Here is a 13,189-nt window from a genome sequence, read left to right as displayed (position 1 = left end):
CTTTGAACTCCTGCCCCACATGTCCTTGTGCAATGGGACCAGGATGACCAAACGCCCCATTCGCCATGGATTGCTTCGGGAGTCTTCCCTACTGTAATGCACTCACCAGAGAAGCACCACTGAGGAGACAAGAGAAAGCAGAAAGAGCTTCAGATCATTATCGCAGGGAAAATGTTCCTGTGAATTATTTGTTATTTTAGCTCATGAGGGTTGAACACTTAAGTGGAAATGCAAATGGAGATGTCACAGGATGACCCTCTCTCACACTGAACAATGGCAGAGCTACTCATGGTTCCTCTCTGCCCTTTGGCAGGCAGCACAGCATGCAAACAGCGTGGCTCAGTCACCTTGTTTTCTCCACACCGAGTGCCATCCGCAGCTGCATCCAGTTTGGAGCGGCAGGAGCCTTTCACCGAGCACCAGAGTGTCTGGCAAAGGTTCTGGAAAAGAAAGAAACTGCAGCAATCTGAGGCAGAGCTGAACTCCTATGGCTAAGGTTTTCAAAAGACTCCCACAGTTTTGTACAGCCACTTAAAGATCCTTGTAAGGGCTGTATTTCCAGAGGGATCAGGGTTTCTCACAAGATAGGAACCACCAAGGGTCCAAATTTAGGTACTCATCATTACTGTGCAAAAAGATATCTGACAAATAAAAAATGGTAAATACTATCAAGTGAATTCCCTGTATTTTGCAAGTTCAAATATTCTCTTAATTGGCTGCTTGGCTCCCAGAGAAACACAAGAAAAATGGCTTAACAAACTTTGGTCACTACTGTTTGTAGGTAAGGTGAGCAGAAAACTGCAAAATTTTCATTTGAAGAGTACTAACCAATACAATGTTCAATTTTGCGCTGCAGTTTGCCTGAAAACATACAATCAACAGCAAAAGCCCAGGTCTTCACTCAGGTTGTTTGGATGGCATAGTCCAGCACTGGAAAAAGGAACAGATCTGGGAGTATCAACCTGTGAAGTAGGGATAGCTCCAAGTATCATCAGAGAAAGGAGTTGATAAGAGGATCCCACCAGCAGCTCCCACTGGGATTCTCAAAGCAAGCCACGTGCCAGATTTGGAAGCCAACATATAAACTGTGCACTTCCAAAAATGCAGCCCGAAAGAGGTAGCAGCAATGTTGATCCAAGTGAAAAATCCACAGTTTAGCTGCTCATTTATGACCTGCTTCTGTTTAAAATGGCTAAGCTTGGGCACAAGCTCTGAGAGAGTTCCCTTTTATTTGCTTTCTCCATTGTGTGTTTACCTTGGTTTGTCAACAAGGGCACCAGAAAAAAAGCTGATGGCATGGAACATCTCAAAGCACTCCAAACCTCCAGCTAGAATACAATGTCTGGCCCACTGCATCTCAGCTCACTGTTTTTGGGCAATGCACACAAAACATACTTTGTTTTGCAGTTCTCTGTTTATAATTCAACAGTAGCTTTCTTTATGAAGGCCTTGTGAAGCCATCACTGCCAGCTTCTCAAGGCAGAGCTACCAAAGTGTCCCGGCTGATGAATTTTCTCTCATTATGAAAGTCATCCTTTATTTAACTCTTGTACCTAATATGTTTTATGTTTCTAATGTATGAAGTGTACTCTCGCAGTGTGCCTCAGATATTAGAGAATCTGGCACAGAAAATGAACACAGCTTTTCAGTGGCAGTTACTTTTTTTTTTATTAGGTGCACCCACAGATTTCAAAGTCAAGAATTCACAGAGGGAATTCTTTAGCTCTGCAAGGATTTTTCCATATTGATCTCCATATACCAGAACTGTTTTTCATCTCTAAGAATACTGAAACAACAACAGTATGAGATAATGCACTATGTACTCTTTGCCTTTGGAGGTAGCAGCAGAAATTAATGATTCTGCCATGGACTCATTGCAAAGCAAGTGGGTTTTCTTTTCATCAGCAGTATGATATACACTTTCCACCCAATCTATGAGAATAGGATCTGTGCCTTGAAGAAAGTTAAATCCAAAAAAACTCAGTTTCACTGAAGCCAGTGGAAATTTTGAAGAAAAGGGCAATAAGATGGGGGTTCTGAGCTCCTACAGCCTGTTCTATAGGAAGCTATGGATCTAGCTATGATTTGGAAAATTCCTCCACCTAATACATATTTTGCTTTTCTTTACCTTATTGAGGGACAATATTTATATACTTCACAGTACACTTTGCTACCTAAGTGCTTCATGGAAACCACTGTCTGAATTATAAATATCAGCTGTTGCTAAGTGTAATCACTGAACCCTAGGGCATCTTCAGCTAAATGCAGATTTTTCTCTCAAAAAGGATCTGTGGATCAAATTCAGTCAGACATTAAAATGTACAGAACAAAAGTAGCTTGTCAGTGAGCAAAGTTAAGTAAACAGAGGAAAGGCAAAGAAGAGTCAGACCTCTTAGACAAAATGACAAAAAGACTGATGATTCAACATTCCAGGTGAACTGTACTGTTCACAATACCATCTCTTGCCAGTGCAGCTACCAGCAAAATACAGGCCTTTCAGTAAAATGCAAAATGAGATGATACCAATTAATTTTCTGACATATGTCTAGCTGTGGAATTGGTTAATAAGGAGATGCGAATGTAAAGGCCTATTAGGTTCAAACTCAAGAAGAGACAGACTGAACCAATACTGCAAAATTACATCCTAATTAGCAGGAAGTGAAAGCAATCTTTCAACACCTTCTTCAGATTCAGCAGTTGTAGTTCAGCACTGGTAATCATGTTATCTATTAAGGTTGAAAAGATTAATCAGAAATAATTTCTGTAATATTAGGGTAGATGGAGATACACGTAATTATCTGAATGGAATAAATAGTCAACACCAGCAGTGCCCAGTCCATAGCTGTGCTCATACCAGCACTGCCAACAGCCAAAACACATCTGTGTTTGACAGGGCCAGCAGGTTGGTTGCTGTCTCCAGTATTTGCTGTACACTGCTGCCCAAAACACAGCAAAAATTAGTGATCACTTAGCTAGGCTAGCACTTAAAAACACTGTTTCCAAGCTGTTCTGTGTATAAAAATGCTGTACAGACCCAAAGAGCTCTGAACATGCTAGGTACAGGCAGAATACCATACCACTGCACTTACGCTAACACAACCTGTAACTCTGCAGGGCTCCAAGAGCCTGTGAGGGTTGCTGTGACTACACTTCTCCCTTGCATCTCCACACAACACTGTTTTGCAATGCTGTGAGACAGATTCCAGGGTACTCTGTGAATTAAGCGCTTCTGCATAAAAATCTAATGTTTGATGGAAAAATATTGGTTTTTCAAAATAAATATTTTTTACAGGGACTGGAATATTCTTTTGCTAGCTAGATTATCAACAGTGTGAAAAATTGGGATGTATGGGAAGAGAACACAACCCTAATTTCTTCAGAAACCTCTTCCTGGAACTGAAAATTTGTTCCCAGAATTTGATCAATTGAAAGCCACATGGTCGCTTTCATGGAAGAATATTTTAAAATGGGATTTAAGTTGCATTAATGATTTACCTAAGAATCAGTATTATGAGTTTAAAACCAAAATGACTCCACTGCTGAAGAACAGGCGCTTAACCACAGATATGGTTAAGATCCAGCAAAGATCTTGTGAAATACAAGGCAAACAGTGCAATGACTCACTTCCAGAATATTCAGAATTAAGAGTGTTAGGCAATGCCTGCACTGCACATCTAGGCAATGAGACTCTAAACATGCTGCATTTGTAGTTAGCAAATGAGGTGCACTGAATACACTTCCATGCTGCTCAAGAAGTTTGAATTCTTACTAGGAGAATGAAGAAAAACATTCAGCACTTACATCCACATCTTCACAGAATGTAGCATTGGAACCATACTGAAGCTGGCATTGGTGGTGCACATCATAAATCACTCCAGGAGCGATGATTGGAGACTTTAGAACTTCTTTTTGGGGGATGTCATCCAGACAGAATCCCCACCCGCGACTAAAAGACAAAAATTCCGTATTAAAAAATCCCTACCGCCACAGTTTTTTGATGCTTCTGTACAGACCTTTAGTATCTAATTCTTACAGGTAATTTTGATTATGGCCCATGGAAATACCTCCAGCTTCCAGCTAAGTTATGCTGAAGTACTGCAAACAAAGTAGTTACTCTGTCTAAAAAGAGATGGTTTAAAATGGCAAAACACAGCTTGTCAAAGGGGAAATACCATGAGCTCATTATGGTTCGCAGGGTGGCTTCAGAGAACACCATAGCCTCTGGTTAAAGTTATAGTACCTTGCTGCTCTTAGAAACAATGGAAGAGATTTGAACAAGTCACTGAAGCCAAGCACATGTGGCCAGTAAGTCTGTAAATTTCTGTCAGTCTCCCTGACGGAAGCTTCTTTCTTCCTGGTAACTGCAAAAAGCTGCAGAGTTTACCAAACCTGAGCCAATATGACAAGACTTGAGTTCACTTCCAGACAACAAGACTATAACAGAGCTTTTCCCAAATAAGTAAGCAACAGGACAGCGGTATGTACCCCATGAAAATTAACTCAAGCACACTAAAACCCTCTACAATTACCACTACAATAATACAAAATTTACTTTAAACTCCAGCACAGCTGTGCTCAATTTAGGCAAATGCTACAACCTGATCACTCACTCTAGGAATCGTGTGATGTACTCCTTGCTGCACTGTGACCAGGTGAGTGGAGTAGGATCATACTGTAACTGTCGGGACATAATATATGGGCGCTTTCCAAGAGGCTCGCAGTCATTCTCCTTCCCATCGTGCTGGATTCCAAAACTGGAGACAAAAAACAACATCTAATAACTCCAGCTGATTGGCTGTACCACAACATCTACCTGCAGTTCCACTCTGTACTTAAAAAGACACTTGCATTGCTTCCTCCCTGGCAGAGCTGTAGTTACCTGTTACCTAAAGGAAATGCACATATAGAACATATGAACCAAAACCTATGAAGAATCTACACTCCCACAGGCTTTCAAACATGTCTGTTATGCACAGCAATACTGCCCTGCACAAAATAAAGAACAGGCTCTCACAGACTAAACCACTTTAAAGAAGATCAGGCTTTGTTACATTCTGTCTTACACTCTCTAATAATCATGTCTCTACTTCTTGTTTCATTTTAAAACTCTTTTGGTAGACTGCAACAGAGATACTGTTTACAAAGTTATTGAATGTTCAGTGAATTTGCCTCCAACCTCTATTCCTTCATCCTATTTAATTTTCTCAGTCTGTGCCTTAGAAACAGATCTCTGTAACAGGTTCTCTCCAGCTTCTCTGACTTGCTGAGAAATTTCTTTATTCAACAGCTTGCAGAAGTCATAAACACAAAAGTTTGGATGGGATTCAACTGAGTAAATATACACGCCTCTTCATCACCTCAGTGTGAGGATTATCTGAAATAATAACATGCAAAGATACTGATCTATGAAGATGTTGACACCTACATTGTTAACATTTGGAGGTGTGTAAGTCCTAAGAGCAGTGAGAGCTTACTCAGGTCATGATTCAGTCAAAAATCAGATAAAGTGCATTCAAAACACTTAAAACTACGTTTCTCAAAAATGTAATCATACCGTGACTCCAAAGTTCCAAAAGCAGAGCTAATTTCAGTCAGAATCAACTCCAGCAATGACTCAGAGGTTTAAAAGCAAGGATCTCCCGTTTCTGATGGGCTTTTTTCCACAAAAAGGGTCTGTTGAATCTTAAGGCTGCAAACATCTAGAGGGACGGTGTGGCGAAGAGCTGATTTTTGGCATTCATCTAAGGCATGGGTGCATGTCTGAATTCTCATTTTTCGTTCATCTGTTCTTACAAACTTGTCCATACCTGAACTTCTCAGCATGTGTACACTAACCGGTCTTGAGGTTAACAGGGTGACAACAAACCCTACGGTACTCAATGTTCCTTAACAGAGACAACCCTTACAGGAAAGGCCCTGCACCACTCCTGCAAGGGCAAGTACAGCTGTACTGAGTCTCGCAGCATCCAAAGGAGACAGAGCTACCAGCCAGCCAGGCTAAACCAGGAGAAGGCCACACACGGATCAATCCACAGGGAAGAAGTCTCTTCAGATCATCAGTGTGAATGAAAACAGCTCCCTGTCAGCAACAGGCTATGGGGGCCAAGTAAGTAAACGCACAGCACCCAGATCCGATTGTAGTGATTTCAGTGTTATCTATTTATACTATTTCCTGTCTGGCAATGGAGAGGTTGAATAAAGAATGGCCAACTAATGGGTGACAGGGTCATTACCATCATCATCATCATCATCACTGTTCTATCAGGAAATAGAGACTCCATCCTGATTGGTGGCTGGGCTCACAGTGAAATTAATGTGATTGTAGATAGAGCAATGAACATGTGACTTAGCGAAGCAACACAGTTCAGTTGAAAAGTGCAGGCATTACAGTCAAACCAGAGTCTCCATGAGGTAACGCTCTACCCTGAAGAAAACAGCTGTGTCAAAACAGATTCAAAAATCGAATTTTTTTCAGGGAAGTTCATAAACCATCTAACCAACAAAAACACCCCCCAAAATTTAAAATTCTGAGAAATTTAGTTCAAGCAAAAATACCCAATCATAAAAATAAATTAACCATGTCTGAAAATAAATATCCAGGAACTTTAGTTATCTTGACCTAAGTGTACCCAAAATAGCATTATTATACAGAAGATATCACTTATTAAGACATGCCCTAAAGTGACTTTATCGGTTCATCAGAAAGGAGAATAAATAATAAATATAATATATTATAAGATTAAAATATGAAGTTTGACTATATGACTTAAAAATGTTTTCTAGCTAATCTGCAATATTGAAATGCCTTGACGTAATGAAACAGGTTTATTTTCCATAAATGTCTTGGATTGATCTGGAAATCATCTAAAGTAATTGCATAGAAATCTAGCACATGTATGTTAAAATTAGCATGATTGAGTCATGCTTCTTTGTGGCTTAATTATTTCATCCTGATGTAATGTCCCAGCACAGACTGAACAGCTGTGTATGTAAAGCACAGGTCAAAGGCTTAAAAATATGTTACTTATTCCTTTGCTTTGAAATAGAAAACAGTTTTGATTTCAATAATAGAGACATTAACTCACTTCTTGAATTGTTTCTGTCTTGCAATTTGAGTATTAACATGCAAATAATAAATTTGACACAGACAGGTTCCCCCTTCCCTGACAACTGTACCTGTGTCCCAGTTCATGAGCAATAGTGAAAGCCAAGGGAAGGCCAGAGTCCTCATTGATGTTGCAGCTTCTGTGAGGCTGACACATGCCTGACAGATGAGACAAGCCTAAGGTTTCACAGGGACGGTTCATGCCAGCACAAATGTCCTTCCTAGAATCACAAAAGAGAGGTGTGCCATTTAACACAACTGTGGAGTGTCACTGACACTGGGTGGCAATCTTCCGTCTTATTATGTGCTAATCTACATTTTAAGTAATTCGTAGTGGTAAGACTTTGACAAACATGTATGCAACAACATGCACTTGTTCTACTACTATCATTACACTGCTATAATATTTAGCCAATATTTATGGGGCTGTAGTACCTAGATACATACATTTATTGTCAACTCACGTAAGTCAAAGTTTTAGAACCTCCACGTCTGGCAGCATTTTGAAGCATGGTTTACTACAGTCACCATACCTCAGCTTCGTTCAAGTGAACTGTCGGAGCACTTTTTATTTGGAGAGGTAAATCTCACGTCATTTGTGAGACTTTATTTCACATTCTTATTTTAAGATTTTTGACTGAAAAAAGGTTGATAAGGTGGGGATTGGTCAAAGAGTGGACTTGGTGATCTTGGAGGTCTTTTCCAACCTAAATAATTCTGTGACTGTTCTTTACTGAGCTGCTTGAGGGGTGTTTTAGGTTGGGTTTTTTTTTCCTGACAGACTTTAGCTGAGGACTGTTTTTTTCAGACCACAGACCCAATCTTTTCTGCCACCTGTGTGCAGACTGAATCCATTTTTACAGACCTGCAGAAGTCCCATTTCATGCCATGACATGAACTCCCTGAAGAACCTCAGACAACCTCATTTTTAAGTTTTGTGTTCCTCCCTCGCTCAGACATTAAAAAAAAAAAAGTGTCTCCTTAAATATGGAGATATTTAAAAATCGTATGCTTTAAAGCCTAAAAATGAATGGCACCATGTTTGCAGAATACTCTTCCTTTCTGAGCTGCACCCACACTTTTCTTCAGGAGTTTTTCATCTACATGCTGCTTTGTTTTTGTATATTGTCTCAAAGAAGAATAGAGCAGTCACTGAGGACAAAATGAGATAGGATCAAGGGAAAATGACCTGAGCTACAGAAATTGCTCACCTCTCGGGACCCACAGATCTCAATATTGTGACTAAGATGCATCTCTAACTCCTATGCACACATCGTGTTGTAAGTATTTTGACCACGTTACTGGGCTCTGTGCGGGATGAACTAAATGATGGCATGAACCTATAAAATAAATATCATCACCAAAGAAATGCAACTGAACAGCAGTCAGTCACTGCTGTCATACCTGGTAAGAAGAACAGCCACATCATGGTGCGTGGGGTTGACATCACTCTTGGGATTGACACTCTTCTGCCACTTGCAGAAGCTGGCTAATGTCTTATCAGCATGGTGCACTATCTTCAAGCCTTGCTAATGGGAAATGAAGGAATATATTACTGTGAAGACCACACTGCATTGCAATAACCCTTCAGTGAAGTCAGCTGTGAGAATGGGTAATCTAAATGCAATTGATTATGGTTTTGCCTAAAGTTAGAGCCATCATTAGGAGCAATGACTCCTATTTATCTAACATTGAATATTAAGTTAAAATGCTGACATTTTTGTAAATGGTGCAGCTAAAGGAAAAATTACAGAATGCAGAACTCTACATACATTTTGATAAATGAGTTTCATAAGATCCAACACTGAACTGAAACTTTCAAACATTTTATATTCTCTTGAAATCAAATTTTCCTCTGAAGAGAAGGTGAAGGGTACTTATTGGGGGACTTTGTGATCAAATTTGTCCCTCAATGTTACGTGAACACTGTCATATTCAGAGAACAATTATGCTTCTAACAGACTATTTATTTCACAATATTTTTCAATTCCAAAGAGAAACAATGCAATCATAAATGTTTCTTCCTCAACTTCTTATTATACAGTTTACATGCAAATTAATGAAAACTCTGAAATAAAAAGTATGTAAAATAAATTAATCCAAAATTGAATTTTCTAATTTCTGGTCTCGGACACTCACTTTATCTTGCCTCAGTTTGCTCTTTTATTAACAACCATCTAAGTATGGGGTTAACTGTTACCAGACATTAATTTCTGGGGAACTTAAAAACAAATTTTGAAAGATATTTAAAACGGTTACTTCCAACATTGCCATTCCTCAGCTGATCAGGAATCCACCTTTTTTTATTCAAACAGCCACAGAAATTTAGCAAATACAGTTAATTGGAGGCCATAATGGATCTCAGGTCGTAATTATTCTCTTTCGACGCAAACTCAAGTTTTTATCCCACTTGTACTTACACTGACAGCTGTAAGGACAGACTCTATCCCAATAAATATTTCTGAAGACATAGCCTTGAGGTTTGGTTTACTGTCTTCAATAGCACTGGGACCATCTGGCTTGTGGTTATAAATCTTAAGCCACCGGGAAAATCCCTTTAAGGTATTCCTGTGGTCAGAGCTAGCTATATCATGCACAGCACTTTGAAAATAACCATAACACCATGACAGTCAACATGTATTCAAGCACATAGTAACATATTTGTGAAACAGAGACATTGGAAACTATCAATATATAGCTAGTTTATAGCAATTAACATCTATTTTGTCCTAATTTTATTTTGTTTCAAAAGAGATTTAAAAAGAAAAACATGTATTTGAACTGCAAATTAAGAGATTTACTTCTTCAGAGACCTGCAAATACCATAGCACTACAGTTCATAATACATTCCAGGTAATGCTTGGTAATTAGATTCTGAGTGTTAATACGTAATTTCTGTTTCTCATCTACTCTTCCTTGGCATCCCATGTTCTTCTGACACTAGGCAGATTCTATTTCCCCATTCTTAACCTCCCTGTTTTAATTACATTTTCCTATGTAATTTTATGCAGAAATACCTGAAGTCATCAGCTAAAATACTTTGCTATCGAGGGCAGCATTTATTCTAAAACCAGACATGCTGAAGATCAATAACAGAGTAAATTTAAAACATTACTTTAAGCAAATATGATTACAGCTCAATGCATTGAACCCAGAAGTTTTCTAAGGGATATTTTGAGGTATATAAAAACCTTACCTCCACCTCCTCAAAGAGGATGAGCCGGACGAGCACAATGTGAATTGCATTGCCAATGCTTGGATCATGGAACAACCCTGTGACCTGTGCCAGAGCCAGGAGATATGAGATTAACTGATTCCTCTACAGCAGAACACAACTTCAGAGAGAAAATACATTTACTTCTAGCATATTGTGGCTCTGGTGATTGTTTTGCTTTTTAAATTCTCAAATCATTCAAAGTTTACTGAAATGCAATAAATATTACAATTACTGCAAAGGCTTGCTCTGCCAAATGAGCGATGACATAGCACTTGGCAAAAGTTACTAAGCTAAAGAGCAAAAGCCCAGACAAGATCATATTATGTCCATTTCCCTTTCAAAAATTTCAGAGTTCATAAAAAAACACTAGCAAAAAGGAACACAACATCTACAGTCATACAACACTAATGGAGAGGTCCACTCAGGGTGCAAATAAACCAGCATATCAAATCATTCTGTTTGAAATGAACAGGATTCTGTCACAAAAAAGCAAAATTTAGTCAGTACTAGGCAAAGAGAAATTAGGTGAATGATGGCTACTCTTGTTTTCAGAGTACAGGAGAGGATGATAAGAACAAAAGCAAAGATAATGACTCCATTCAAAAAAGACTCCACATAAAAAAGAACAAGAACTGATCTCTGCAAAAATGTAACCCAATTGTCATAAACATCATCACAATATTGAATTAGGCAGGAGGAAAAGGAATCAGAGCAGAAGATATTCACAACCTATCTATATATCTGACCCATGCCATCTATCACAGGAAATATGAGTGAACAAAATGGATTGCCTTTGGGTCAAAATTGTTATGGAGAAAACCACTAAAGGAGAAAATACCAAAATGAAGTGGAAATTGTGTTTATAGAGGTCTGATTTGGGTATGGATCTTTTTCAAAGTACTCTACTGAAAATTGAAACATTTTAAGTAACCCTAATATCTAAGGTCAGACTGGAGAGAAAATGTTGAGTCTTGTTTGTTCCTGCACCTGATAATGACTGGGTTTTATTCCAAGCATTTTTCCGTGTGTGGACAAAACCTCACGTGCTCGAACAACCTTTGCACCTGTTTACTCAGGCTCACTGCCTCAGCAGCAAGTCAGACTGCTTGGGGCACAGCTGGGAACATACCATATAACACGGGAAAGATCAGTCACCACGGCTAGAATCACACTCTGATTAACTCCACATATATTGCACATGTCCATGATAACCACACAGAACACATCCTCAATACACTCTCAAGCTCAATATCTGCCATGATACACGTAATATTGATACAGGTATTAATAATATCTGTAAGCAGATGCTATGGCTTTTCCCAGAACAACTTATATTTTGGAACCTGCCACACAGGAAAGCACTTGAAGATCAACTTTTCTTTATTCCAATGTGAACTTTGTACTCCAGGAAGAATACTTATCTGGAAAAACAGTTGTATTGGCTTCAACTGGGACAGTTAACTTGCTTCATAATAGATCATATATTTCTGTTTTGATTTGTGACCAAAACAGTAACAAGGTGGTATTTTGGCTTTTGCAAAGTTACTACAATTTCCAGCAGTCTCCTGTGTGCCTTTCTCACCCACAAATACATGAAAGAATTCATATGCTAAAAACCCGTAGAATTTCTCTGCCATAGCCAACAATCTGAAATCATCACTGAGCAACAGGTTCCAAGGGAGTCAGAGAATTTCAGTGGAAAGAAAGCTAGTGCTAGCATTTATAGCTATGAGACCTCTCTCGCATAAACACAGAGAAAAATTGTGCCTATACAAAATATAAGGTAAAAGTACTTTAAAATACAGAGTTTTAATTAATATATACGAATAATACTACATTTTTGTCCGTGAACATTGTTGAAGATGTCTTAGAAGATCAGCAGCATAATCAAATTCAGGTTTCCTTTGTTTGTCTATCTAAAAACCCCCAAAATATTGTACATAGTCTATCTAAAAACCCCCAAAATATTGTACATACCATATTCATTATAGTGAGAATATATGACTCCACATGGTCACTTCCATGATATTCAACCATTTTACTGTCTGCAACCACAAGTGTCTCCACCCATCGCTCCTTGCTGACAGAGCGCCGAGAAACCCTCCTGACAGCTGCATGATTTTGTTCCCATCTCTCCCTCCGATGCTGCTGCTGTTTGAAAAAGCTGTGGGTATCTGGAAGAGTAAAAAGCAATGCTGTCTTGAACATATTTTCAAGCTTGAACTGTATGGCTGTATTTGGCTCCCACCCACCTGCCCCCACTGCAGGGCCAACTCCAAAGTGACACCAGACTGCTAAGGGCCCTGCCCAGTGAAGTTCTGAATCTCCCAAGATGGATTAAACATGCATTAAAAAGTTACCCCACTCAAACACCAGGTATTACGTTGTGAGACAGAGCCAAGCTAAAAAAAATTGAACTGGCGATGCCATTTTCAAGGGGTTTCTCTCCTGTGGTTTGGCTCTAACCTCTCTAATAATACCAGTAGATAGTGTAAGATGGGATATCCTTTCTTCACAGGCAGCTCATTTTCTCATCAGGATGGCACACTAAGCCCAGTGCTGTGGCACATCCAAAAATGCCTTGTTCTGTGCATGGAGAATATCCTTGACAAGTGGGGACACTTGACCAGCAGGTGTCATCTAAATACCAGCAGGGTAGCCACGGGATCCTCACCTGCTGTCATCCTGCCTAATGACAGGCCAGACACTTACTGCTTACACTGTAATTTTGAGATCTGTGCATCTAAAGCTTTTCAGACAGAAGTCTTTGCTCTGCAGGGTTGCTAGCAACCCTGCACTGTGCTCTGTGGGGCTAATTCCTCTCCACTCACTCTAGCTTTGAATGCCAGCTGTCCATGCTACCAAGG

General features: G+C 39.3%; 1 protein-coding gene across 1 annotated transcript in view; it reads right to left on the bottom strand.

Annotated features, from left to right (window-relative positions):
• Positions 1–12,551, bottom strand: part of LOC103611675 (A disintegrin and metalloproteinase with thrombospondin motifs 12) — a 72,240-nt gene extending 59,689 nt beyond the window's left edge. The window contains 8 exon segments of the mRNA XM_017727328.1: positions 9–119; positions 348–440; positions 3,802–3,946; positions 4,611–4,754; positions 7,177–7,326; positions 8,510–8,634; positions 10,302–10,385; positions 12,300–12,551. Of these exon segments, the coding sequence (XP_017582817.1) occupies positions 9–119; positions 348–440; positions 3,802–3,946; positions 4,611–4,754; positions 7,177–7,326; positions 8,510–8,634; positions 10,302–10,385; positions 12,300–12,530 (1,083 nt within the window). The 5' untranslated portion in view covers positions 12,531–12,551.
• Positions 12,552–13,189: the final 638 nt, after the last annotated feature.

Source organism: Corvus brachyrhynchos, unplaced genomic scaffold (genome assembly GCF_000691975.1).
Source record: "Corvus brachyrhynchos isolate BGI_N302 unplaced genomic scaffold, ASM69197v1 scaffold140, whole genome shotgun sequence".
Taxonomy (NCBI): domain Eukaryota; kingdom Metazoa; phylum Chordata; class Aves; order Passeriformes; family Corvidae; genus Corvus; species Corvus brachyrhynchos.
The sequence above is the reverse complement of the archived record's forward strand: the minus strand, read 5'-3'. Positions and strand labels throughout refer to the sequence as shown.